Genomic DNA, 26313 nt, shown 5'->3' on the forward strand with positions numbered 1-26313 from the left:
AGCACAGTTGGATATTATTTAGGTGGATCTGAGAGGATGTAGAAGATCTGTGCTTGTGTTTCCTGATGAGTATATGGGCCAAATGATTGATTGTGTACATGAGAGTCATGGAAATTATACATTACATGGCTAAAATGTGTATAGTTAAACGACTAGAACTTGTTATTTTTAATAACTTATCGATGTGGGTGAAGGGTCGTTAGAGACGTGTGACCAGTGCCAGTGAGGTAAATCATGAATCATGCCTACACAAGGTCTAAGTCACAGTGTAATGTCTCCTGGGCCTAATTAACTATTAGCAGTCGATGTGTTCGTTCACGTACCGGTATCATGTGGGGTGGTACTTGTTTTAGTTATTATAGATTCATTTTCAAAGTAGGTAAGGTAATATGTTATAAACAAGGAACTGGTAAACAAGTTACGAAATGAATGCATTCACTCAGTAGGAAAGTGCGTGGCATTGTTGTCTGACTAGGGAATACAGTTCGTCTGGAAAATGTTTAAGGATAGCTTGGAAAGAAATTAGTAAGACATATCTTAATTTTGGCATAATTTGCACATTGGAACGTGTGTTAAGCAATAATGAGGGAATTAAACCAATTATGCAGAACATACCATCATAAAAAGCATTCAGTCCTGGCCAGCTATTTTCCTGTCTTTGAGAAACCCGTTAATAACCTGTGGCACAAAGCTACAGGATTTGTGCCATCTGAACTTATTTTAAAAGAGAATCCAAGTAATGTCTTTGTGGAGAAAGCAGACATTAGCTAAGAAAAGGAGGAAAAATGAAGCAAGAAAGAGAAAAGGAGACGTGACGGGAAGGTAAAGTCTGTCTCTACTGAAGCTGGAGACTTAGGTTTGGTAAAGAACAACTAAATATGCAAGTCAGTAGATGGTGAAGTAAAGAAATTCTAGGTGATTTACCGAAGTCACTTTGAGGTAGTAAGTAAATCAGATGACAGTGGTTATACAGGCTGAAAAGTATTTAAACCGACAAACTCTGGGAGCTTGCAGGGGACACAAAACAAATATTTTTTCCCTAATGTCATTTTTTCCTGTGAGGATTATTTAAACCGGTGGAGGGCGTATTACGCTCTTCAGTTGTTAGAGGCCGTATTACTATCTTCAGTTGTAGGCAACTGCTGTTCACAAATGTAGCAGTGCATCGTCTCTGTTTACTAATGGAGCGATACACCTGGAGTGAGTAGACTGATATGGTTGGTGCGTACTGCATAGCGCACTACAACGGACGAGCTGCCCAGCGGGTTTATCAACAACAATACGTATCCCGGATAATACGACCTTTGCTGCTGTGTACCAACGTCTGCTTGAGACCGGGTCATTTAGCAGATTACCTGGACAAGGACTCCGTCGCACGGTAAGAACGCTGCAATTTGAGGAAGCTGCCTTGCAGCATGTGGAACGCGATCTTTCAATCAGCACTCGTGCAATTGCACGTAACATGGGGACGAATCAGACGAATGTAAGAACAGACCTTCGAGAGCAGTTGTTACGTCCATTTCACTTACAGTGTGTCCTCAACCTGGAACCAGTTGATTGTCCACCCAGAGCACAGTTCCTCTACCGGTTTAAATACTCCTCATAGGAAAAAATGACATTAGAGGAAAATATTTGTTTTGATGTCCCCTACAACCTCCCAGAGTTTGTCGGTTTAAATACTTTTCACCCTGTAGGTCGAAATACACTGAAGAGACACATGTCATGGGATAGCGATATCCACATATACAGATTGCAGTGTATCACGGTCACAAGGTATGAAAGGGCAGCGCATTGGTGGATCTGTCAATTGTACTCAGGTAATTCACAAGAAAAGATTTCTGACGTCATTAAGGCCGCACGACGGGAGTTCACAAACTTTGAATTCAAAACAGTTGTGGAGCTAGGCGCATGGAACATTTCATTTCGGAAATCGTTAGGGAATTCAGTCTTCAGAGATCCAAAGCGTCAAGGATGTGCCGAGAATATCAAATTTCAGCCACTACTTCTCAACACAGTTAACACAGTGACCGATGACCTTCTTTTAGCGACTGAGGGCAGCGACGTTTGTGCAGAGTTTCCAGTGCTAAATAGACACGCAACATTATGTGAAATAACCGCAGACTGTGGGACGTACGACGAATGTATCAGTTAGGACAGTAGGGCGAAATTTCAGTTCACTGGGCTATGTCAGCAGACGACTGACGCGAGTCCCTTTCCTAACAGTACGATATTGCCTGCAGCGGCTCTCCTGGCCTTGTGAACATATCGGTTAGAATCTCGACGACTTGTGACCTGATCAGTTAAGATGCGATTTCAGTTGGTAAAAGCTGCCAGTACGGTTTAGTGTGGAACAGACACCATGAAACGATGGGGGCAAGTTATTAACAAGGCACTGTGCTAGCTGGTTGTGGCTCCATAATAGCGTCGAATGTGTTTACATGAAATGTACTGGGTCCTCTAGTCCACTGAAGCGATCGTAGACTGGAGACGTTCATGTTCCGCTACTTGAAGACCATTTGCATCCATTCATGGACTTGTCATGTCACCAGGCCACAATAGTTCATGATTGATCTGAAGAACGTTCTGCACAATTCGAGCCAATGATATGCCACCCAGATTGCCCAGCCCGAATCCCATCAAACATTTATGGGACAAAATCAAGGGGTCAGTTTGTGCACCAAATCCTGCACTGGCAACACCTTCGCGATTATGGACATCTGTAGAGCCAGCATGGTTCAATATTCTTGCAGGGGACTTCTAACACTTGTTGAGACCATGCCACGTCGAATTGCTGCACTATACCAGGCGGAATATCCAACACAATATTAGGAGGTATTCCTTGACTCTTGTCACCTCATTATATCCGTCATCAGGGAAAGAGCTCTGGCTCAGAAAGATAATGGACTTCAAGACTCATACACAGACAGTTAGAATTTCTAGAGAATCTGCCACTCTATAGTAAATAAGCTGCTAGCCATCCAAAATGAAACACAAAGAAGGACTGAAGATATCATGACCAACTTGATTTTGGAGACAATAGGTTGTACAAAGATCACATGACTGAAAATACAGCCCCATGTGGAGTGAGGAGAATGATGAAATCAGCATTGAGTGTTGCCGACATCGCTAGCTGTAACTGCTGCTACGCTCCACGGCTGCATGATCACATATGGCGCGCAATGTTCAAGACTTCTTCGTCACCTATTGGGTAGCACTGGAAAAGTATCTGTATTATGGAACACTGATCAGTCAAAAAATTTCTAGAACGGGGCATTCTAGTGTGCTTATGTCGTCAAGCAGCGAAGGTATGGGAGGACAACAGGCTCCACCACTTCAGAGACGTAACGCTGGCTGATCTTGTGTACTAGCAATCCGTACTCGGGGCGGAGGTTGCAGGAATGGAATCCAATAGCACCCCAAACCATAACACTGGGTGCAGGGCCAGTATGACGATCCATAAGGCAACAGTTCAACAGTCTCTCACCATTTTATCTCCAGACTCTAATCCGAGCATCTTGGTGGTGCAAGGAGAATCGGGATTCATCGGTAAAAACAATGTCGTTCCATTCGGTTGTCCACGTCCGTCGTTCATCGCACCATTGCCGGTTCAGAAGCCTGTGGCTTTGACTTGGTGGCAACCGCAGCAACGGACCTCGCGAACAGTCCACTCCGCTACAAACGACCTCGAATGATACTCGTGGCCACTGTTTTCTGCACAAGACCGAGTTTGTTGTGATATGGTCCGTGATGTGGCAGAGTGGCAGAGGGACCCATCACTGCCATACGCACAATATGCCTGTTACCCCGTGTAGCCGTGTAGTGGGGCAACGACGTGGGTGCAGTCGGTCCCTTCGGTCCGTCGTTCCCTCCTGCATCCAGCGGTTACGGATCCGCTTTGCGGTCAGTTCATCGGATGCTTGCAATGTACACAGCTGCTTGATCCCGTCCGACAAGATCATCGATTTCTCTGAAGGGTAATCCGCAATTCCTGTAGCCAACTTTTCTCCCTCAGTCGAACTCGAAACGTGCGCCGCGCGGGGTAGCCGTGCGGTCTAGGGCGTCTTGACACTGTTCGCGCAGCTCCCCCGTTGGAGATTCGAGTCCTCCCTCGGGTATGGATGTATGTGTTGTCCTTAGCGTGTGTTACTTTAAGTTAGTTTAATTAGTGTGTAAGCCTAGGGACCGATGACCTCAGCACTTTGGTCCCATAGAACCTTAACAAAAATTTCCATTTTCCGAAACGTGCTCGAAAGGCGCCTGCTGTCTTCTACGAGAAATAATGAAGCTGCTCAAGCAAACCAACAGCACGAAAGAACAATTCCGGTACGTTCACATTTCAGTCAGTTGCCCCTTTACATAGCGCTTGCAGGTGGTGCTACTGGCGCCCGTGATGTGCGCCTGCGCTTAAATGCTAATTACGTGCATCTCTTGTCGCCGCAATAGCATGCCGCGAATTTTACTTGTCTTGGATGATTCCTTCGGGGTGTTGTATTCTAGGTGGCCAGCATTGCACGTACTAAGCAAATAAAGATGAGGTGTTTCGAACGTTCTAGACACACGATTTAGAGATACTTCTGTCGAAATTAGAAAGCGAGACGCAGTTTGAGTGGAAAGAAACCCGTTGGTAACAGAGGGCTGGACCTGACAGCGAAGGAGGAAAGACGTAGTGATTTTGGAAAAGTATCTGTATTATGGAACACAGATCAGTCACAAAATTTCTACAACGGGGCATTCGAGTGCGCTTATGTGTGTCCTACTGGTGTGACTCTAAGTTATGAATATTCAGAAAAGTGAAGTGTTTGACATCACAGTCAGAGAAAATGTTACTAATGGGGATAGCGTCCCCATGTTCGAGGCAGATCACGACGGGTGTACACTGGGACATAACACGGTGGCAGCTCAACTTCAGCGGCGCAATAAGCTTTGCGGTCAGTTCATCGGATGTTTGCAATGTACAAGTATGTACACTCACTCACAATTGATTATAATTGGTGCTAAAAAGTTAAATGAAGTATGGTTGTTACTATGGATTCACATGTAGTTAGTTCAGAGCAAAGCTTATGTCGTGGTACTGCATCAAGTCTCGAATTCATACTGGTAAGTAGGTCTACACTATTTACCTTACTGTGTATACACTCAGTATTGCGGCAGATAATCGCAGATGGTCTCCTGGCCACGACTGAGTGTGGAAATTTAACAGTAGTGGGGAATATTGGAGAATCGATGTTCTCTGCAGTGTTAGAACTATGCTGGTGCTAATAGTATTAAGTCCCAAGTGGCAGCATATTTTCTTTGATATCCCATGGATTCGCTAGTTCATCAAAGTTATGTTGGGAAGACACATACTTTGAACTGATGACTTCTGTGAAGGCTCTGTATATTCTGATGTGATGCATATTTATCATTGATCTGGAATTGATATTTATGTAGACCAGCTTTATTTGAGGGCACTGTTCCTCAACAGTGTAGTACGTTTTTTACAAGTTACGTCAGGTACTTATTTTCCGGTCGTCCAACTTATTCCCAGGCCCATCAATTAGCTCAGAGGTGGCGTATGCATTAGTAGGTGGACAGCGATGACAGGCCAGGTGAGGTGAGTGAGTGAGTTTTAGGTGGCTGCAGCACCGAGGAAGCTGACCGAGCAGAAAAACTCAAAGGGGCGTCTGTGGCAGTACGCACTGGGCCAGACGCTGCTGCTTTTTGTACTTTTCAGCTCTCTTGGAACAAACCCGATGCACAATGATTCACTGACTGATGAATTACGTCACAGGTTGTCATGCAGCCAGCAACAGCAGAGCACCACAGTCAGCACAAGCCACAACAGCAATTCTCGAAACCATTTTCGTGTTAATTCACTCTGTTCTTTCAAAATTGTTTATGCGGCTCGATTTATGTGGGTAAATTGGGTAAATATTTCATGGATCTTCTGTATGTTCAGTCATGTTTCTTCTACGCTCTGTCCAACACTTCCATGCTTTCACTCCCAACCTACCTTGAGACTGCATTTTTAAATGTGTCGCCAGTGCACCACCACACCCATCCGGGGACAGCGTCCTAAACCTTGTCACTCACTTCCTTCTAGTTTTTCTTATGTAAAGCTATTGATAATCATTCCAGTTCACGTAATACACTCTTGAGTCACGTCAGTTGTCGCATGTCTTTTGCAGTTCCGTGGTGTAACCAGTTTCGAAAAGTACCCACAGTCTGAAAGCCAATACTAACAGTAGCTATCCTGAAGCGGTGTCACTGTTTTCGGAATGCACGCCACTAAACGTTAACGACCCAATTCTCTTATTATTCTGATGCATCACTGGTCGATTACTTTTTCTGTATTTAATTTCCTTCTACATATCGATGATGTAACTGTTTCCGTACCCGTTTGCTCGGTCTGTCAGCATGATCACTTGAATTTCTTTCTCAATCTAGTCCTCATTAAAGGGTAACTTTAACATTCTTTATATCGTAGACCAGAAACTCCTTCTTCAGGGATCATATGATTCAGCATTTGTGATCGCGTCAGTATTGAATGGTATCCTGTGTGTAGCTGTTTTGTGTCTCTGGTCGTTGTTAGTAATCACAGGGTCCAGCAGGGTTACGCTTTTCTCTCTTTCAAGCTCGACAGTCAAGTCAGTCGAAAGCTGTAAGGCGCCTATATCCTAGCAATTTTTTGTATTTAACTCACAATAAATCGGTATAACAGAATAATGTCATTTCACTCACAATAAACCTGTATAATAGAATAATGTCATTGACGTATCTTTCATAATACATGTGCAGTTTCCAATTTTTTGTCGTGATTTATGCAAAAAAATTCGTTCTCCAAGTATTTCTGCTATTGATATGTGCTGTCTGATCCGTCGGACATGTGTTGTCTGTTCTGTAGAGCATGTTCTCCAGAACGGACGTCACTGGTGCTGCAGCAGCTGCAAAAAAAGTATATTACAAGAAATTAGGACTTCAGCCATTGAAATAACTCAGTGGTGAAGATGAAAACTGGTGCCAGACCGGGACTCGAACCCAGATGCCCCACTTCTCTAGAACGTTTGCTCGTATATATACATATATTCTGTTAGAAATTATTTTTATGAACTAGGCACATCTGAAAAATACCTGTGTGTTGTGGATGTAGTCTTCATCGTACATGAGTATGATTGAATCGCCTTTGTCTGCCTTGGTGATAATTGCTATATGAGTAATACCTTGTTAACGTTAGCAGCTATTTCTATCCTCCCACTTCTATTAAGCTTTGCCAAGCCAAACTTGCTTTGAACTTCCTCAGTCATGTTATTAACTAATTTTGCGTTCATTACTGGAATGATATTATACTGTAGCCATTTATGTTTCAAAGCCAACTCAACACTCTTCCAGTTCATGTTAGTTAGCTCCAAAACACTTTTGAAGAATTGGTGTACCTCGTTTTGTATGTTTCCCGATGTCCTATGATTAGTGCGCTAATACCGCCCAGAACTGTTCTCCATGCCATTTCCTAATATTATTCTCTTCTTCAATCAACATTTACTCAATATTTTGGAAAACTGATAACATATGTAAAAATGTCGTTAATTACCTAACTGAAACTGTAGTCTAAATGCTTTCTGATTGCAAAAGGATTTACGTTTTTTCACGAAGCTTGCACATGTTGAATAGTATATATGAAAGTAACGTCATAAGCTGAACACCTGTCATTGAATTTAGTGTTCAAAACACTTTGTATAAGAATACTTTCAATTTAAAAATAATTGTCAACTCATGCTCAGCGTTACCTGGAAGCAACTCATTAACAAACGGAATATACTGAAGTACAGATTTATATCAGGAAAAAATATGGGAGGAATATCTGAAGTATATTTAGCGATAAAGCAGAACATCATAAAAGCTACAGAGCGAAATATACCAGTTTTCTTAAAAAGTAGTGCACCTTATTAACATAAACTTGAGGAAATCTGACTCAGCGTTGCTACATAAAAGATTAAAATCTAAAAAGATACCGAAAATGGTGAATCCATCTTTATTATGCTGATGGAACCAGTTTTTATAACCTGTTACAGTACTCAGAAAAATATCGTCCGTCATGTCGAAATTTCTGATGAAGACGTTGGGTGACAATTCTTGTCTGAACTTTGAGGGGTTCGAGTAGTAAAAAGAAATCCAAGACGGCCAGATCCTAATGTCTCCTTATCTGACGAATTTCAGGTAAATATTTTGCTGCTTAAGAAATTAATTCCATGACAGCAAGTCGTTGAATTTCGATGGTGGCCATATTGCAGAACTATCTTGTGGTAATGCGATAGAATTTAATATCACAACGTACAATATACAGTGTAAATATTATGGTACAACAGTCGTTTTTATTATCTTATTTGCTTCTTTTATATTTGAGAAGCATCTGATGATTCCAGACACTTACATCTACGTCTACATCGTGCAGCTCATTGCAAAATGCTTCGTAGATGGTACTTTGCATTCTACCATGTATCTGCCTTTCTTCTTCCTCCATTAGCATATGGAGTGCGGCAAGAATGACTGCTTAAACGCTTATACGCGCACTGCATAGTTTTAATCTCGTCTCTACAATCTCTACGAGAGTGATACATAAGGAGTTCCATTACATTCCTAGATTTATGGCGTAATGCTGCTTCTCGAAACTTTGCAAGTATCGTAAGTCTCTTCAGATGTTACGGGATATCTGTGGGTCAGACAAACCTGTGATCGCCTGTGCTGCCCTTCTTTGTATACGACCAATATCCCCTGTTAGTCCTATCTGGAATGAGTCCTTACACATTTGAGTGATATTCTAGGATGGGTCACAGAAATGTTTTGTAAATAATCTGTAGACTTATTTCATTTCTCTATTATTCTGTTAATGAACAGAAGTTTATCACCTTCTTTACCTACAACTGAGCGTAAATGACCATTTGTTGTCACATTTTCAGAAACTGTCGCATCTAGGTATTTGTATGTGGTGAATGATTCCAACTGATAATGTAGTCACGGTTTACGATATTTCTACGGTTTCTGAACTTTTTTTTTTCACTCGCTGTTATTCTTTTTGACCCACCATCCAATTCTTAGGACGGGTGTTTATTTGCCTCTTGTCCGCCGGCTCCACAACCTCCCGCCACACCGCTGCCTGTGTACCGCCCCGTGGAGGCGGTTTCAAAGTTTTTGTTCTTATTCTCTTTCTTTGTTTTTCATTTATTTGATTCATTTTTTGCTTATTTTCTCTCATTACTTTTCTTTGTTACATCTTTGTATTTTATTTTTCTTGTAGTCTTTTGTCTGCAGCAATGGAGATAAATTTTCTAATTAACAATGTTTAGAAAATGAAATATAATAGATTGTGTTAGTATAGAAAAGAAAAATAGAAAGATAGGAAAGATAATAGAAAGAGAACCGTCCTTCACCTAATGTTTGTGGCAGTGAGTGCCTTGGAATTTAATTCAAGCCGCTGACCGCCGTTCACATCACAATAAGTAATCACTAATGCCATTTACTGTGAAATCTATCTAACACCTAAAATATTTACAGTACTTCTCGACGTTAATATAGGTGGTAAACCTTTTTGTGACAGATTTGTGCTTATAGGTTTAAGTACTGTTAATTATTTATATTATATTATCTTTTTCACGATGTCAAAAGCTATGTCTGACTCGTTTCCAGCCGTATCATGATCAGTGTTGTCATCGGTTTCCGTGTTAGGGTCTTGATTTACCGTGTCGATATCAACCTGTTGTCACACATAGGCTCTTTTTCTGTACTGTCTAGTTATGATACATTCAGTTTAAGTAGCTTTTGACATTTCGTCAGTAAGTGCCTTAATTTTTGTCCATTGGTCTTTGTCTGTGAGCATTACATGTGTGCAGTGTTCTATATCTGTGAGATCCGTGTGTCACATTTGTCTTATGTTTGTCAATCATCCGCGGAAAAAGACGACGTCTTCTAGGAGACCTTCTTCCCAACATGTCTGCCACAGTCTCACAATGTTTAAGTACGTGGTTTAAGTATGTGGGATAAGGGCAGCGTCCTGTTACATAATGTACCATACCGCGGCTGCCATTGATATGTTTGAATGTTAGCCTATCCCTTATATTCGGAGAGAGGTAATATGGTCTTCCGACTCAGCTTGCCATGTGACCAGCGACGAATTTTGAAATTGGCGATAGGTGTTAATCGGTACTCCAGTGATCCTCAGCTGGTCATGTCTTCTCGTCTACCCTGTATCTTACCGCAACGTCTGTCGGGTTGATTCCCAGCGCCACATACGGTGTTATCACTTAAGAAGTGCCGCAAATATCAGACAGTCTGCGTAGGACGCTCCAGCCGATGTCCCGTTCGTTGACAGGCTTTGCCTATGGGCCCAAGTAATGGCAGCAAAACTGAATACTTAGTCGAAGAAAGCAATGCGGTATATCCGTGTGACTAACAGTGGATGTCTGCAATGTTCTGAGTTTAGCCTTGTCCACTAATGCAGTATTTTTTCTGCTTTCCTTGTGATAGTTATATGTTCATGGAGATTTAGCTTTTCATCTATGTGAACCCAAAGATAGCTTGCACTCAATGCCTGATATAGGTTTGCGTCCCATATTTTAACTGTTGGGTTCCTGTGTAGGGATCCTTTCAGTAACGTGTACGTTGTTTTTCTGTCAGTTATCTTGAGTTTGTTATGTTGCAGCTCTGTGCTATTGTTCTCAATGTTCCATTTTGATCTTTCTTCTAACTGGGACCTGGTGTTAGCAGATACATCGATCAACAAGTCATCTACGTGTGTGACAAGTCCATCTGTCACGCCAGTCTGCCTCCATAATTGGAGGGTCGGCCCTATCGTGATGGACCAGAGCCACAGATCGACCCTTGTGGGCAGCCTTTGGTAAATCGTTTGATTAGTTTCCGGCTGTACATCTGCCATTCGACCACTCTGTTATTACTGCAGTCTAGTAGACTGTGGTGGAGTGTGTTGGGTACCTCCAGATGTCTTAGTCTCTGAAACGTGGCAGGCCACCAAAGATTATGAGAGGCGCCTGCAATGTCGATCATAACTGCTATTGCATACTGTGCTCTGGTGACATAATCAATTTGTAGTGCCTTGTTAATGGCGTCATCAGTTGATTTCCCACCTCTGAAACCAATCTGTGTTGAGCGTGTCAGCGTCTACGACGTCGTCAGTTAGGGGCTTGTGCATCAGAAATTCTGCTGTGTGTCTACATCCCTTTGTCATCGCGTCGTCACCCTGTCGTAGCGTTCCCAGAAGTAATAGGATCTTGGTTTTTTTCAGTTATGAATTTATATGGTTCCCTCCCCATGTTTCATTGTAACTGTCACGCTGCTTGTCGGTCCTAATGTTGCCTCCGTGTCTTAAATTGTTTCTGTTTGTATCGGTCCTTTGCGAGCTTATACGCCTCTAGTCTTACTTGCCTGTCTCTACCTGTTACGGATCTTTGATATAGCCGTCTCGCTCTTCTGGTCTCCTGTTTTAGTGTTGTTAGTTCATTTGACCGTGGTGCTCGTGTAGGATATGTGTAGTGAGTTCCATAAGTGTGTGCACTCTGTAGTCTGTACTCCCATCAATGTTCTGTATGTTTTGTCAACTGCACTATTTTACGTTTCAAAACATTGAAGCAACGCTTGTTGTAAGCACCTAGTATTAAAGGAATTTAGGAAGTAGTTACCTCTCCGATGAAGCCGGCTGTGATCCTGTCGCCAATTAGGATGCCGATGGCGCCGTAGTTCATGTACTTGGGACGGTCAGCGCTGAAGAAGACACCCTGGAGGATACCCGCTGGAATCTCTGTGGAACCCACACATACTCTCGTCATTACACATACTGCTGGTCTCTGCAAAGTCTCGTACACTAGCAACTGGTAATTAATCACTAAGACTTAATTCCCAAGCCCAGATGTTGCTCATGGAAGTAGATTGCAGACTTTTTAGGGGAAAATCATTCGAAAACTGATTATTGCTCAACAAGCGATGAAGACATGCATTTTGGTATCTGCTGGGGGAGACCGGGAGACAAATAGATTGATCAAGGGACTGGCTAGAGTGGCAGACGTGGTATGATAACCTGCAATGACGCGAATGAAATGGAGGAAGAAGTGTGGTTGAAGATGTGGCCAGGAAGGGGTATCAGATGCAGTTCTTCAGTACTCCTTCTTCTACTTAAAAGTCTGGATTCCTTGTATCTATGGGCCTCGCTGGTGATTCCAGTACGATGATTCGTCGTGGGAATCTCCTTTTTTTAACATCTATTTTCGTATGTCCATAATATATGGGTTGTTTTCCTTCCACAGTAATGGAACATAAGGCATCCATTACCTTGCTGATGACACCATTTCGTACGCTTTTCTACTTGGATATCCCTGCATACTGCCTCCAAAAGTTCGTTTCAGTTGCCACCAATTTTTTCAGTAATTGTGTTTAAACTGTCCGTACTTCTGATTCATACGTCATAAAGCTTTTAATAATTCTATTGAAGTTGTTTTTCTTTTACTCCATTTCTGATCTGTTGATCGCATAAAATACCATTTAATGTTATAATAGTAAAATTCTCAGCATTTATTCTAGTCTACCACCTGACGTGATTGTTACTCTTATATGTTTGCATTTTCCAGTATAAGTACTTGCCCTCTTCCTTCTTCCAGTGTCAATTCTTGAATTCTGCCTTTTACTACCATGTAGTTTGTTTGATTCATGTTGACCTGAATGTCCTATTTTTTAACACTTCTTTTAATTTCGTGGTGATATATTCAAAACCTTCCTCATCTTATCCCAAAATTAGCTGGTCATCAGCAAATAGTTGTGTATATATGCTACTACCATTTATTGTGAATCCCACGTTCTTACGATTCCTCTTCCAATTTTCCAACGCTTTCTCTCTACATATTTCATAAAGTGTCTGTGACAGGTTGCATTCCTGATGTGATCCCTTTGTGACATTAAATACAGGTCAGAGAAAGTTTTATAATTTTATTCTTACAGTAGAATTTTCATATACGTTTTCAATTGCTTTAATTACGGCATGATTAATACTAGATGATTTTAAAACCTTCGACAAACTGCATAAATGTGACGTTTACTATGTCTACAGATACTAATTGAAGAGGCTAATTCCGAATATGTTTCTTTTCAAGTGTTTGTTGCAAATAAAATATATCGTCTATAGTGAATCTTACAGGTCTTAAGCTAGCTTGTTCTTCGGCCTCCATTTCCTTAACTTCTATTTCTCACGCATTGCCCTTAGCCCTAATATGTGTCAGTCGTACACTGCTGACAATTAAAATTGCTACACCTCGAAGATGACGTGCTACAGACGCGAAATTTAACCGACAGGAAGAAGCTGCTGTGATATGCAAACGATTAGTTTTTCAGAGCATTCACACAAGGTTGGCGCCGGTGGCGACACCTACAACGTGCTGACATGGGGAAAGTTTCCAACCGATTTCTCTTACACAAACACCAGTTGACCGGCGTTGCCTGCTGAAACGTTGTTGTGATGCCTCGTGTAGGGAGGAGAAATGCGTACCATCACGTTTCCGACTTTGATAAAGGTCGAATTGTAACCTATCGCGATTGCGGTTTATCATATCGCAACATTGCTGCTCGCGTTGGTCGAGATCCAATGACTGTTAGCAGAAAATGAAATCGGTGGGTTCAGGAGGGTAATACGGAACGCCGTGTTGGATCCCAACGGCCTCGTATCACTAGCAGTCGAGATGACGGGCATCTTATCCGCATGGCTGTAACGGATCGTGCAGCCACGTCTCCATCCCAGAGTCAGCAGATGGGGAGGTTTGCAATAGTACAATCATCTGCACGAACAGTTCGACGACGTTTGCAGCAGCATGGACTGTCAGCTCGGAGACCACGGCTGCGGTTACGCTTGACGCTGCATCACAGACAGGAGCGCCTGCGATGGTGTACTCAACGACGAACCTGGGTGCAAGAATGGCAAAACGTCATTTTTCGGATGAATCCAGGTTCTGTTTACAGCATCATGATGGTCGCATCCGTGTTTGGCGACATCGCGGTGAACGCTCATTGGAAGCGTGTATTCGTCATCGTCATACTGGCGTATTACCCGGCGTGATGGTATGGGGTGCCATTGGTTACACGTCTCGGTCACCTCTTGTTCGCATTGACGGCACTTTGAACAGCGGACGTTACATTTCAGATGTGTTACGACCCGTGGCTCTACCCTTCATTCGAGCCCTGCGAAACTCTACATTTCAGCAGGATAATGCACGGACGCATGTTGCAGGTCCTGTACGGGCCTTTCTGGATACAGGAAATGTTCGACTGCTGCCCTGGCCAGCACATTCTCCAGCTCACCAATTGAAAACGTCTGGTCAATGGTGGCCGAGCGACAGGTTCGTCACAATACGCCAGTCACTACTCTTGATGAACTGTGGTATCGTGTTGAAGCTGCATGAGCAGCTGTAACGGTACACGCCTGCAAGCTCTATTTGACTCAATGCCCAGGCGTATCAAGGCCGTTATTAAGGCCAGAGGTGGTTGTTGTGGGTACTGATTTCTCAGGGTCTATGCACTCAAATTGCGTGAAAATGTAATCACATGTCAGTTCGAGTATAATATATTTGTCCAATGAATACCCGTTTATCATCTGCATTTCTACTTGGTGTAGCAATTTTAATGGCCAGTTGTGCATATCTGCGTATTCCTCGTTACTGTAGTGATGAAGTTACGTCCAAAACTCGTGTATCACAACAGTCGTGAGTGGCGCTCTGACTCAAGTGTGTTTTCGTGTCCTTTCTGATTACAACTCAACGTCTCGATAATGTAAATAAGGTCCACACTGCGGCCCAGCACAGGGCGTTCACACAGAATCACATCAGTAGTGGCTGGTAGCCGTATACTCATAAGTGTCTCGCAAACGTTTCGTTTGGAGACCTATGATTAATCAGTCTTTTCTGCTTCTAGTATCACTTACTTTCAGTTCTGTGCGATTACGCCATTAATTATGACATACCTTGTACATTACCAAGTGGAGAACACAGAACAAAAAACCATAAAGCTGAAGCCCACCATGAGACATCAAACATCAAAATTCAGCAAAGTAAGTTGAACAGTGATTTGGGAGTGAAGATAATTTGTTGGGAATCATTGAGGAAAAAAGAGAATGAAAGTTGACGTTTATCTCACATTGAAACTGAGTAACAAAAGCTGACTCAGCAGGGAAAGGAAGTAATATTGTGGTCTACAGCAATGCAGTACATGAAAGTTGTTTGTGATAATACGAATCTGCCTGACTAGAGCACAAAAAGAGTTTCAAAAGGAGTTTCTATAGAGGGAATGATTACAAATCTTTGGTTTGGAAACATGACATATTGCAGTAGTAATATTTGTACACTCACACCTTACGTCGGTATGATACTGTAAATGTTGCAACAAATTAAATGTATGTCAACACTTTGGATAAAGTGATGTTATTTTAATCGTACCGTATTCCGTGAGCTCTTTGGTAGTTAATAATTGTTGGTTAATAACGTACCTTCCGCTTTTTTAAACTGTTTCATTTCAGTGTCAGGCCCATCATCAGAAAACTAACTTTCGCAATTACGTCAATGTTCTCATCAGAAGCATACCGTCAGCTCCAGAAACATGTTCCAGTGAACGGTACTTTGTCTTATTGTAGTAAGTATGCTTTTCCTGACGCTCTGTAAGCTGTTGTAATGCAAGCACCAGACGTATTCAAAATAAATCAGTGTGGCTCGTAAAGCATATTATTACCATTCTTCATGTCACCCACTTTAGTAGGTAACGAAAGATGTAAACTAAAAGTTAGATGTGATCTAATTCTGAACTCCGGCTTAGAGCTAGAACCATCAGATTTTGGCACCACTCCTTTAGTTCTGTCGGCAATTGAAGCACCTCACTCACCTATGGAGTTTTCGGCGGGGTCGTACGCGGCGTTGACGTCCGTCGTCTTGTGCATGATCCACTCGGTCTTGTTGATGGGCTGCCGCAGCTGGCTGAAGGAGTAGTTGGTCAGAAACTTGGTCACGTTGAGCATGCTCTCCAGGTACAAGGTCGGGTTGATCTCCAGCTACAAAGGTACATTCGTGGACAAAACATACGGCGAGCCACTAAGAAAATACTATCTCACAATGAGAGAGGTGTGCACACTGGTCGAAGGAAGAAAATGGGACTGCCCACTTTCTGGAAATCCTACACGGAAACCTCAGCGTAGGGCCTGAGAGGAACATTGTTAGTGAAAGTTCATTCTGGTAGCATTCCGCATGGTCTATGGCACGTTTATGACACAGTCTTAGAATTCACCAAATTACTTAATCAGAAAGTTTTCTAGAGTGTATAGGGAAACCATGATGGTTACAGAGTCAGTCCCAGGCAGCTCTCTAGGAATCTCCGTGTGTATGGGATGTGAAAACTGTACGGCCATATCTGAGAATGGCAAAGTTCACGAATGAAAGATGGTAGGGTTCTGACTACAGAAAGACTGGGAATTTATAAGAGTACCCAGACAAATTTTTCCTACTGTATCCAGGGCTACCGTAATGCCCAGACAGAGGATTGGAAATGTTATTCCCCAATTCACCAATCTCTCGACTGAAAAGTTCTAAGTAAACTTGTCTAAGAGACTGGTGCTCCATGTCCATGTGAACACATAATAAATTAACACTTTGAACCTGACGGTTATGAGACTTCATTAAATAGTGGGCAGACTTGGAGCATCGTGTGTCCAGCTTACGTAAGTAACACCAGTCCCATAGCCTTTCCACACAAAACACTCACCTGCAGTGTACTGGTCAGGCTTTTTCTGTCCATTGACCGGACTTGTCACCTGGTTAGCTCAGCAGTAAGGGTAAAAAACTTTCATTGAGAAGTTCCTCAGTACTGGAGGTCTAGTGCGATATTTTGAAACCCAGAGTTCAATAGCACATCATTAGACCTCGAGCAGAGGAGGTTAGAACAGCAAACTGGAAAGATGCAGGAATTTGTGGTCAGTGAAAGAGGAGGGGGTGGCGGTAGTATTTGTGCTCACCTTTTGAAAATATTGTAATCTAGTAAGGTACTTCATATTTGAAAAAATTGAAATAATATTTTTATCGTTAATTATTTTGCAGATTCCTTAAATATTTTAAAATTTTCAGTTAAACTTAAGCCATAAATGTAAGTCTCAATAGTAGGTGTGACTTTTCGCAGTCAATGTGATATTCAATGATTTCAGCTTAAGGCTTAACTTACACATCAGTACCTCATTAAAACTATGTTGTGAATAAAAATAATTAAGGATATTTGTAATTTTAAATTTTTTGTGGTGGTCATAAAGTACCACCCCTTTGGCAACACGCGTTCCTGAGAGTTCGTTGGCAACGCTTAGAGTGTGCTAAAAGGCATCTTCAAGTTCTGGACCCTTGTGTTGAACCAGTGGTGGACATAAAGAATGCGCTTCTGTCTACTAACCATGTGAGGGTGTGGGAGGGTGACAAAAGTACCCTAGAAATCACAAGAGAAGACAAAATTCAAAAGCGTGTTACAGCCCATGCCAACAGACAGTTGCAGTTTATCTAATTCTGTGTATCGGCTTCGTACTGCAGCGCCGGTATTACTCCCCTGCTGATTGCAACATAATGTCGAAGTACAGGAGGCGCGTTACATTGACGCATGAGAAAGACTGAAAAAGCACAAGGTGTCATTTATCAATAAGCACTACATAAACAGCGAGCAGCGAGGAATATTTAATTTTGTGTGCGAAATCTTTAAAATCTTGTTTTTTACGATAGACGAAAACGATAAAACCTCAGTGAAGGCGAAGATATTTGTGCTAGAAAGAAAAATCAGTTACTCAGGCTCTGGAAGGAGCTCGCAACGAAAGTTAAAGCTACTTTCATCGAATAGTAAGTTATATAGCGGAAAATGAAGAGATTATTACGCAGGGAAGAAGCAGTTGAGCCGATACATAGCAGAGTACGAAAATAGCAGGGAGCGGTAATTTAGATCAATGATAACGAACAACATATACAGCTAATCCGTATTTGAAATGAAGTAGAACAAGGAATATGAGCTGTTAATATCGGCAATAGTAGACGCTCAGAAGACTGTTCTTGAACTGCATCTCTTCAGTCCACTTTAGACTGTAAAGCACGTATACCTAATAGAGGACGACGTCACGCAGAGGAGGTTCCTGTCGCCCTTACATCAGACAGTGGTTGCCAACTAGTGAGAACCATTTATCTGGATATTTTCATTGCCAGGATCTTCTTATGCTATGTGCTAAGCAGCCCATTAGTAGAAGATAATGTATCTAAGCTGTACTGGATACTACAGCTGCTGTCGAATGTGGACAGGACTAAGCATTTGATTGTGTACATTGCAACTGACAAGAAGCTACTTGTAACAGTTGACCTAAGACGTCAGGAATTTGGTATCACGTAATATAAATTTAAGAGTTAAGAAGTCCTTTCTGAAGGTATTTGTTTGGAGTGGAGCATAGTATGGAAGTAAAATGTGGATCATAGTGAGTTCAGAAAAGAAGAGAGTAGAAAGTCTGAAATGTGATTCTCTAGAGGACTAACACATGAGGAGGTACTGAATGCAGTTGGGGAGAAAAGAAACTGATGGCACTGTTTGCCTAAAAGAAGGGACACATCCCGAAGTATCAAGGAACCGTAAATATGTAATCGAAGAAAGTGTGGGAAGTAAAAATTGCAGAGGGAGACAAAAGCTTGAATACAGTAAACAAGTTCACTTGTATTAAGACTGTGTTAACTATGCAGAGAGGAAGACTCTTGTAGAGGACTAACTAGGTTGAAGAGCTGCATGAAACTAGTCTTTAGACTGTAGACAACAACGAGAACAACATCTAGAACAACATATGTCCACCTCTATGTTGTCTGCATTATTGTTCTACAACAGTACAAAATAAGTGTAACTAAAATAATTTGCTAAGCAGACATTGCAGAGTCAACTAACTGTAGCAAACACATAAATTAACGTTCATACCCCAAATAATATTCTAATATCAGGAGCTGACAGTGTATGTGTCACAAATTGACAGCTCAAATTAAGTGCCACTAGGCTATTTCTGCGACTAAATTGTCTGTATTATTGTTATATAAAAGCAGAAAACACATGTGACTAAAATAAATTTCTAGCAGGCAAATCAGTATTTGGCTTAAATGAGGCTTTCATCACCTAACCAAGAACCTTTCTAGGGGTGAAGAAGACAGTGCATCATGTTCTACACTAGAAACATTTTGAATTTACTGAATGGCTAATACACCCACGTTGTTTGCTTGTTCCTACTACCGTTTCAACTTACATTTCAAGGGGAACTTGGCATCAACAATAGTTCTTACTTCATTCGACTGTGCAAGGCATAATCGATCCTCAAATTAAAATTCACAGTGTTACTTCCTGATTTAAATTGTCTGTACTCTCTGCCAAAATTAAAGTCTCGCCTACTGTCGCTACTGATCTCACTTGCACATTATGCTGCACCTGGCTGCGAGCTAACATCCGAAAGATGTTCGGGCTCACATGCGGTTCCTCTTCGTCGAAATGTCTTGGATCAAACTCGTCTAGGGGTTGAACCGTACGTGTCACATTACACGCCCCAAATTAGACACTTGTGATCCTTTTTTTAAATTGTCGGGCTGATGGCAAGTTTGCAAAATACAAAGTTAACATATAATAACAGTAATAATAATATGGGGAACCAAATTAACGACCCATAAATGATGTAGGCCACACAGTTGCGATTTGGTTAGAATAATGTTTGTTCAGAAAGCAAACTAATAACGAAAGTGGTCGTATTTAGAGTCACTGTTACACTCGAGCGCATATCCATTTGACACAGTTCGATCATTCGCAATCTCATCGCGAAAAACAAGTTATCTACGCGAAAAGTTAGAGTTGACATCAGGTGCGCGGCTGCTCACCACTCAAAAGTCCCGTGATACCACATAGCGCGAAATTTTCTAAGTCGTTTCACTTCCTAACTGCCTAAAGACCGACTGTCCGCTTTCGCGTCTCAATCCGAACTGTACCCTTTGATGTCTCCAGTTGAAAAGTTCGCTTTCGCGTCTGCACCATCACTCCCTCTGCCCTTCTCCGTCTTCGTTTCCCCGCGCGCCGAATATCCTCGCTCAACTGACTAGGGCAGTTCCCTTTCCTGAAGCCGTCCATCTGACTGGCTGCAGCGTATTGTACGTCATTTTACATTTTAACCTATTTAAATAATCAAAGCTTGACCACTTTCACGTTCTAAATAATGTAACAATAATATTCATTGTTAAATTCTTTTACATAAAATCAATACAATTTGCTTCTTAACTTTGAATGTCACGGCCAGTAGCCTTGGACTAATGTGCTTTCTGATAAATAAATAAAGAACAAAAGTAACTATTATGCACTAAATTTCACAACAAATATTCTATTCCCTAATGATTCAATAAGATGTCATACTCTCATCGTTCAATGTGTTTCGTGTAGAGGAAATGATGAGCTGACGCTTAACTGTAAGTACTTGTAATTTAAATTTGCTATATCTTTTAAACAAATAAATTATAGAGTTGATATTTACAACTTTTGTCATTTTAATGATGCACTTCTATATGAAATGTCGATCATTAAGATCAACCAAAGCGTTCAGATTTTAGCACTCGGGTCTTTGTCACAAAACCTGTTAATTTCACTTTAACAGTAAATCCTAAACTATTACAGAAATAATCAATATTTAAGTTTTATTGGAATCACCATGAAAATTTATGGAGGACGTCAGATTAAAGTTGCTGTGGCTTCATTCCCTACATTACTACAGAATTAAATAGTTTTCATAAATGTTTCACTTTATGGCCGATCTTAGATCCGCCGTATTTAACGCTTCTACGTCTCCTCGGCCACAAGCGCCGTCTACTGGATTTGCCTATGACGTAGGTTCTTGTCTGTCTCACCCGCACACTACAATGCTTATACCTCAACAGGCAATAGACGCCTGTGAGTTTCCCCGTCTCGTGGTGAACCTGCGCCCTTTGTGGCATGCAGTCCTGGACGACAGGGTTCGTTTCACAATTCCTGTAGGCTTTCTCTTTCGGCCATATAATTAAATGAGAGCGCCATGCTCGTTAAATCACATGGCGTTGTCAGCAGTTTGATCTTTGTTCACCCTTTGGTGATAGGCACAGTGAAACCAAAAATTAAATATTCTCTAGTATGTACTTTCTTCATTATTGTTCTATGTCAGTTCAGATACATTTGGCTCACTTATTGGCACTACAGTTGTAGCATAGGGGTTGATTTACACTTTGCATCGGTAACAGTTCGATCTTTGTTCCACACCTCACCGAAGGCTCAAGTGACCACTAAATGAAATATAATAATGTTATACTCACATCTATACTCTCTGCGTTATTCATCATAATTCACGTGACTCGCTTATTGACACTATTGGTTTAACTTACAAGTTAAGCTGCACTTGATTTCCACGATAGTTCGGTCTTCCTACTCACCTTGGTGAAAGATACAAAGGACCCTAAAATTCAATATGGCACTGCTACTTACACACTTTACAAACAATATCAAATACTTCTGATATAATTGCAACTAATGTGCATAGGTGGTTTGGCAATTCGACTTACCTGGATCTTGTCGAAATTTGACATGCTTGAAGACTGCATCATGTATTCCTTGAAAATATAAGTCTCGACTTTTCAGAGAGGTTGCACATGCATTTATGTCGCCTCCGCGAAATATGACACTCTTGGAGATTGCATCAATGCACATGCAGACATCAGCAATTGCATTGTTCACAAAGACTTTGCTTTTTCCTTGGTAGTCTTGTTGGACACAGACGACTAAATGTGATGCTAGGTAATCACATATCTCATTTTTATTAAAAATTCCAGCAAATTCTTGCATTACAACCATATAAAGCAGCTAAAACTGTGTACCTAATTTTGCTGCAGTATCCCAGGCAGTTAATTTTAGGGAACTTACTACACAGGAAATTAATAAATATAAATGTCAAATACACTGCACATTTGCTTCATCAATATTATAGACTGTCCTCCTTCCTAACTATTCCTGGCAGTCCACAAGCACACAGTTGCCTCCCACCCTCCTCCCTGACAGCTACCTGATACACGTACAGTGTGGGGCGGCGGGTGGAAAATTAGTTGCATTATTTCTATTTGTTACCGTTCCAGCACAGGCTCTCTACTACAATGTTGGCAACCAGAAAGTGATTAGCAAAAACGTGATTAGAGTTCACTGTGCCCACACTGATGGAGAATAAAAGTTGTTGATTATTTAAATTCATTATTCTGAGGATTTAGGATGATGTCTGGGATTTATAGAAAATGCAGTTTACTATAATAATTATCACTGTATTCTGAAAACGATAAAGCGTAAAATTCCAGACAAATGATTACCCATATCAGCTATTGCACTATCGGAGCTGTTCAGAGTCTATTGCGCTGATCCTATTGTCCCTAGATAACGAACCTGTTCAATAATCGTTATCGATGTAAATGTTGAAAGTGAATGCTCGGCAAAATTTGATGTTAATACCCATCAAACGCCACACTAGTAATGGCAGAAAATTTGCCCTGCAGCGACACGTGAAAATACGACATGCGCAAACAGAGATTAAATCACTGGATTCGTTCCGTTATTAACTCTTTACCCCAAAGCGAACTCATTGTTAAGTGCATATTGAGTTACGTAATAGGGCCTCCAAGGCTGTTCCTGCCAACTGTACCAACGCGACGCGGCTTGCGACACGGAGTGCGTTCTGATATGAATCTCGAAGAGAACTGGGGCCTTCAACTCGCACGCTCTTTTTTATATAGCCACGGTGCGGACCGCTGAAGGCGCAGCCGACAAAATTTGCCTTTTTACTAGCCGCTGGGCTAACAAAACACCACTTCAAGTTAATAAATAATTAATTGCTTCATTCGCTGAAGGCCAATGAAGCTCTCGATTTAACTGTGCGATCAGCACTCAGATAAGTATCTAGAATAAATTTCTAATGTGGCTAGGTTAAATACTTTTGGCGAGAGAATTATTTTAGTCGCGCTGCACGCAATAGATGGGCTCTGAACTTGCCATTTGGAGAGATGCTACAGCTATAGTTTTATAGCTACCTTTTGGAAACTTCTCAAATCTTTGTTATTATAGCGAATCTCAATTCTACCTAAATCTAAACATCCTAGCTTTATCTAATCACTTACTTAATCTATCTTGCTTCCGACCTTTTAGGACACAAAAACAGAAAATCATGAATTTCAACCAAAATATCACTTTATGAGATCCAGCATGCAGTGCCCATTAAATTACAATTTAAAAGGAATCGAAATATAAATTTTGAAGTTTCTAGCTCCTTCCTGTTGCGCCGATGATTTTTAGATAAAACGTCGAAATTTCGAAAAAGTTACTAAACTGAAACTTAACACATTATCATTTTAGCATCATTCCTGACATGCTATTAACTTTTCAGATTGTTTATTTTATTTTTAAGGTATTGTGCAACATTCGTGACGTCATAGCTAGTTACAGCGGAATAGGCTGGCACACAATGGAAAGCATATGAATTCTATATGGCGTGAGTAATCTGCTTCCCTACAACAGCCCACACCTTTTTAATAGGACAAATAAGACATGTGTAATGTTCAGTGCATCACCAAGTCTCGAATTATCGAACACTTCGACGACCAAACATATGTACAAATCTCAGCACAAATCACCAGTTACGTAACAAGGTCACCTCCCATTATGTCTCTTAAATTTAGAAAAGGTCTCAACTCATCCAACAGTTGTCTGGATGAGCATACCTACACGTCTTAGCATAGTCTGCCTGACATCACATGCATTTGCTCCACCGTCCAACACGCCTCACACTCCTCGCCACATCCAAGTGATATCATTGGTACTATGCTAACGTAAGTCTGTGTGCTTAGCTGGCGAGGTGCCAGAAGACTGAGAACTCGTTGACACCTTCAAACTTGCACTTGTCTTACTTCTCATATTAAAGACAAGTGAGCAGCTTGTAAAGGGTGCCCATAAAGTAAGTACCCATTTTGCGGAAAACGTTCATGTGGGTTATTTCTGTTGCAGGTACCGTGAAGAGACAGCACAATGTTAACAGTTGCCGAAATAATCACAATTCTGGAACATCGTTTACGAGGCGAAACCAATGCTGAGGTCCAGAGGCTGTTTGAGAGAAAGTATCGAAAGGATGCCCCTACAGGACTTGCCACTCGGAAGCTCGTTAACAAATTCCGGCGTATAGGATCTGTAGCTGATGAGAGGTCAGCCCACAATCTGTACAGCGTGTGAGGGAAGCTATCGAAAGAAGTCGAACGGCATCTACCTGCCGGCTGAGTTGTGAGCTATCCATGCCGAAATCCACAGTGGGAAAAATGCACCCTTAAAAAGAAGGCGTATCATATCTATGTGCTTCACCAGCTAGAGTATGAAGACGATGCGGCACAAGTAGCCATGTGTCATCATCTGTTCAAGGCTGTAGCTGAGGAGGACCTGATGAATAATGTTATGTTCAGCGACGAGGCAACATTTCATGTCTGCGGCGTCGTCAACAAGCACAGTTGCCAGATCTGAGCAGAGGAGCAACCCCCTCAATTCACTGATTGGCAAAGGGATGTGTGGCTTGGTCTCATGAAAGATAAGATCTATAGGCCGTTTATGTTTGCTGGAAGGACGATTACCGGAGCAAACTACCTGGTCATGCTGCTGCTGTTGTTCTTGGAGCCACAGTTGCAACAGGATGGTATCACTGCCTCTGTCATGTGTCGAAAAAATGGGGCTCCACCCCACTATGCAAACATTGTTTGGGACTACCTGAACGAGTCCTTTCCTAACAGGTAGATGGCAAGAGTTGCAGGTCGCATGTGGGCTATTCGCTCCCTGGATCTCAATCCCGTGGACTTTTTTGCGTGGGTTTCATCAAGAGCTGAGTTTATGCTACCAGGTTGCCACATTTGAATAAACTGAAACGGTGAATACGAGATGCACGCTTGCTAATAACCCCTCAAATGTTACAGCGCGTATTCCACGCAACCACAAGGCGATGGGAACAGTGTGTTGCGAATGAAGGTGGACACGTTGAATAGTATTACCTACTCTTTATTTTGTTGTAGCATATCTGGAAAATGAATAGGGATACTCACATTATGGGTACCCTATGTCTGAAGTTGATGGCAGATGGTGGAGGAGGCAGCTGTGTACTAGTGGCCTGCCAAAATTAATTAGAAAACTGTGTGTCAGTAATATTAAGGAGGGAAATGTGTGATGTCTTTAACAGTTATCTACGTGGTAAATTCTCCATAATGAGCTGCCAAGATACGGTAGCAACTTTATGAAGATAACTCTTATATTCAATGTAAGGTCTTGCAGGGATTATTAACAAATGAGATCTATGATTAGGTAATGTCAACCCATGACTTCTGTGTGCAAGAAGACTATCAAGGAAAGAGGAATGTGGTTGTAAACAAAAGACATGCTGATATCTGTGCATGTGCACTGATCCAATCTCCAAGTGTGTCGTTTTCCATTGGGTTGATACAGATGAAGTGTTATTTCTCACACAAGTCTACACTTGCGCATGCAAAGAATAGCTGATGAAACCTCGAAGGCTGTCTTATTACGCTGTGTGCACTCAAATGAATCTGCGCTTTCCCAGACAAGTCGAGACTGCCACATTGAAGGAATAGATGATGCAATCTCCAAATGTGCCAATTTCTCCAACACTGGTGTAAGTCAAAGTATGAGACGAAGTGTGTAAGTCATTTTTAATAATATTAAAATTTTTGTATTAATTTTTCCGGTGAACTTAGCGTGTAAGTTACATCAATAGTGCTAATAGATAAGCTACAGTTGTTTTGTACTGATATAGAAAAGTAATAATTGCAGCTTAGATGTGGACAATACATTTTCATATTTAAATTGAAAGTCGATATTGGCGATGTAATGGCAGCTTAATGTGTAAGTTAAATCAACAGTCCCCCCCCCATGAACCATGGACCTTGCCGTTGGTGGGAAGGCGTGCGTGCCTCAGCGATACAGATAGCCGTACCGTAGGTGCAACCACAACGGAGGGGTATCTGTTGAGAGGCCAGACAAACGTGTGGTTCCTGAAGAGGGGCAGCAGCCTTTTCAGTAGTTGCAAGGGCAACAGTCTGGATGATTGACTGATCTGGACTTGTAACAATAACCAAAACGGCCTTGCTGTGTTGGTACTGCGAACGGCTGAAAGCAAGGGGAAACTACAGCCGTAATTTTTCCCGAGGGCATGCAGCTTTACTGTATGATTAAATGATG

The 26313-nt window shown here is 41.7% G+C and overlaps 1 protein-coding gene across 1 annotated transcript in view; it reads right to left on the minus strand.

The window, feature by feature from the left end:
- LOC124588879 (neprilysin-2-like) overlaps positions 1-26313 on the minus strand; it is a 202233-nt gene that overhangs the window by 25159 nt on the left and 150761 nt on the right. Inside the window, exons 11-12 of the mRNA XM_047131502.1 lie at positions 15895-16060; positions 11667-11785 (exon numbers count right to left, since the gene is read on the minus strand). Of these exons, the coding sequence (XP_046987458.1) occupies positions 11667-11785; positions 15895-16060 (285 nt within the window). The remainder of the gene's footprint in view (positions 1-11666; positions 11786-15894; positions 16061-26313) is intronic.

This window comes from Schistocerca americana, chromosome 2, assembly GCF_021461395.2.
Source record: "Schistocerca americana isolate TAMUIC-IGC-003095 chromosome 2, iqSchAmer2.1, whole genome shotgun sequence".
NCBI lineage: Eukaryota > Metazoa > Arthropoda > Insecta > Orthoptera > Acrididae > Schistocerca > Schistocerca americana.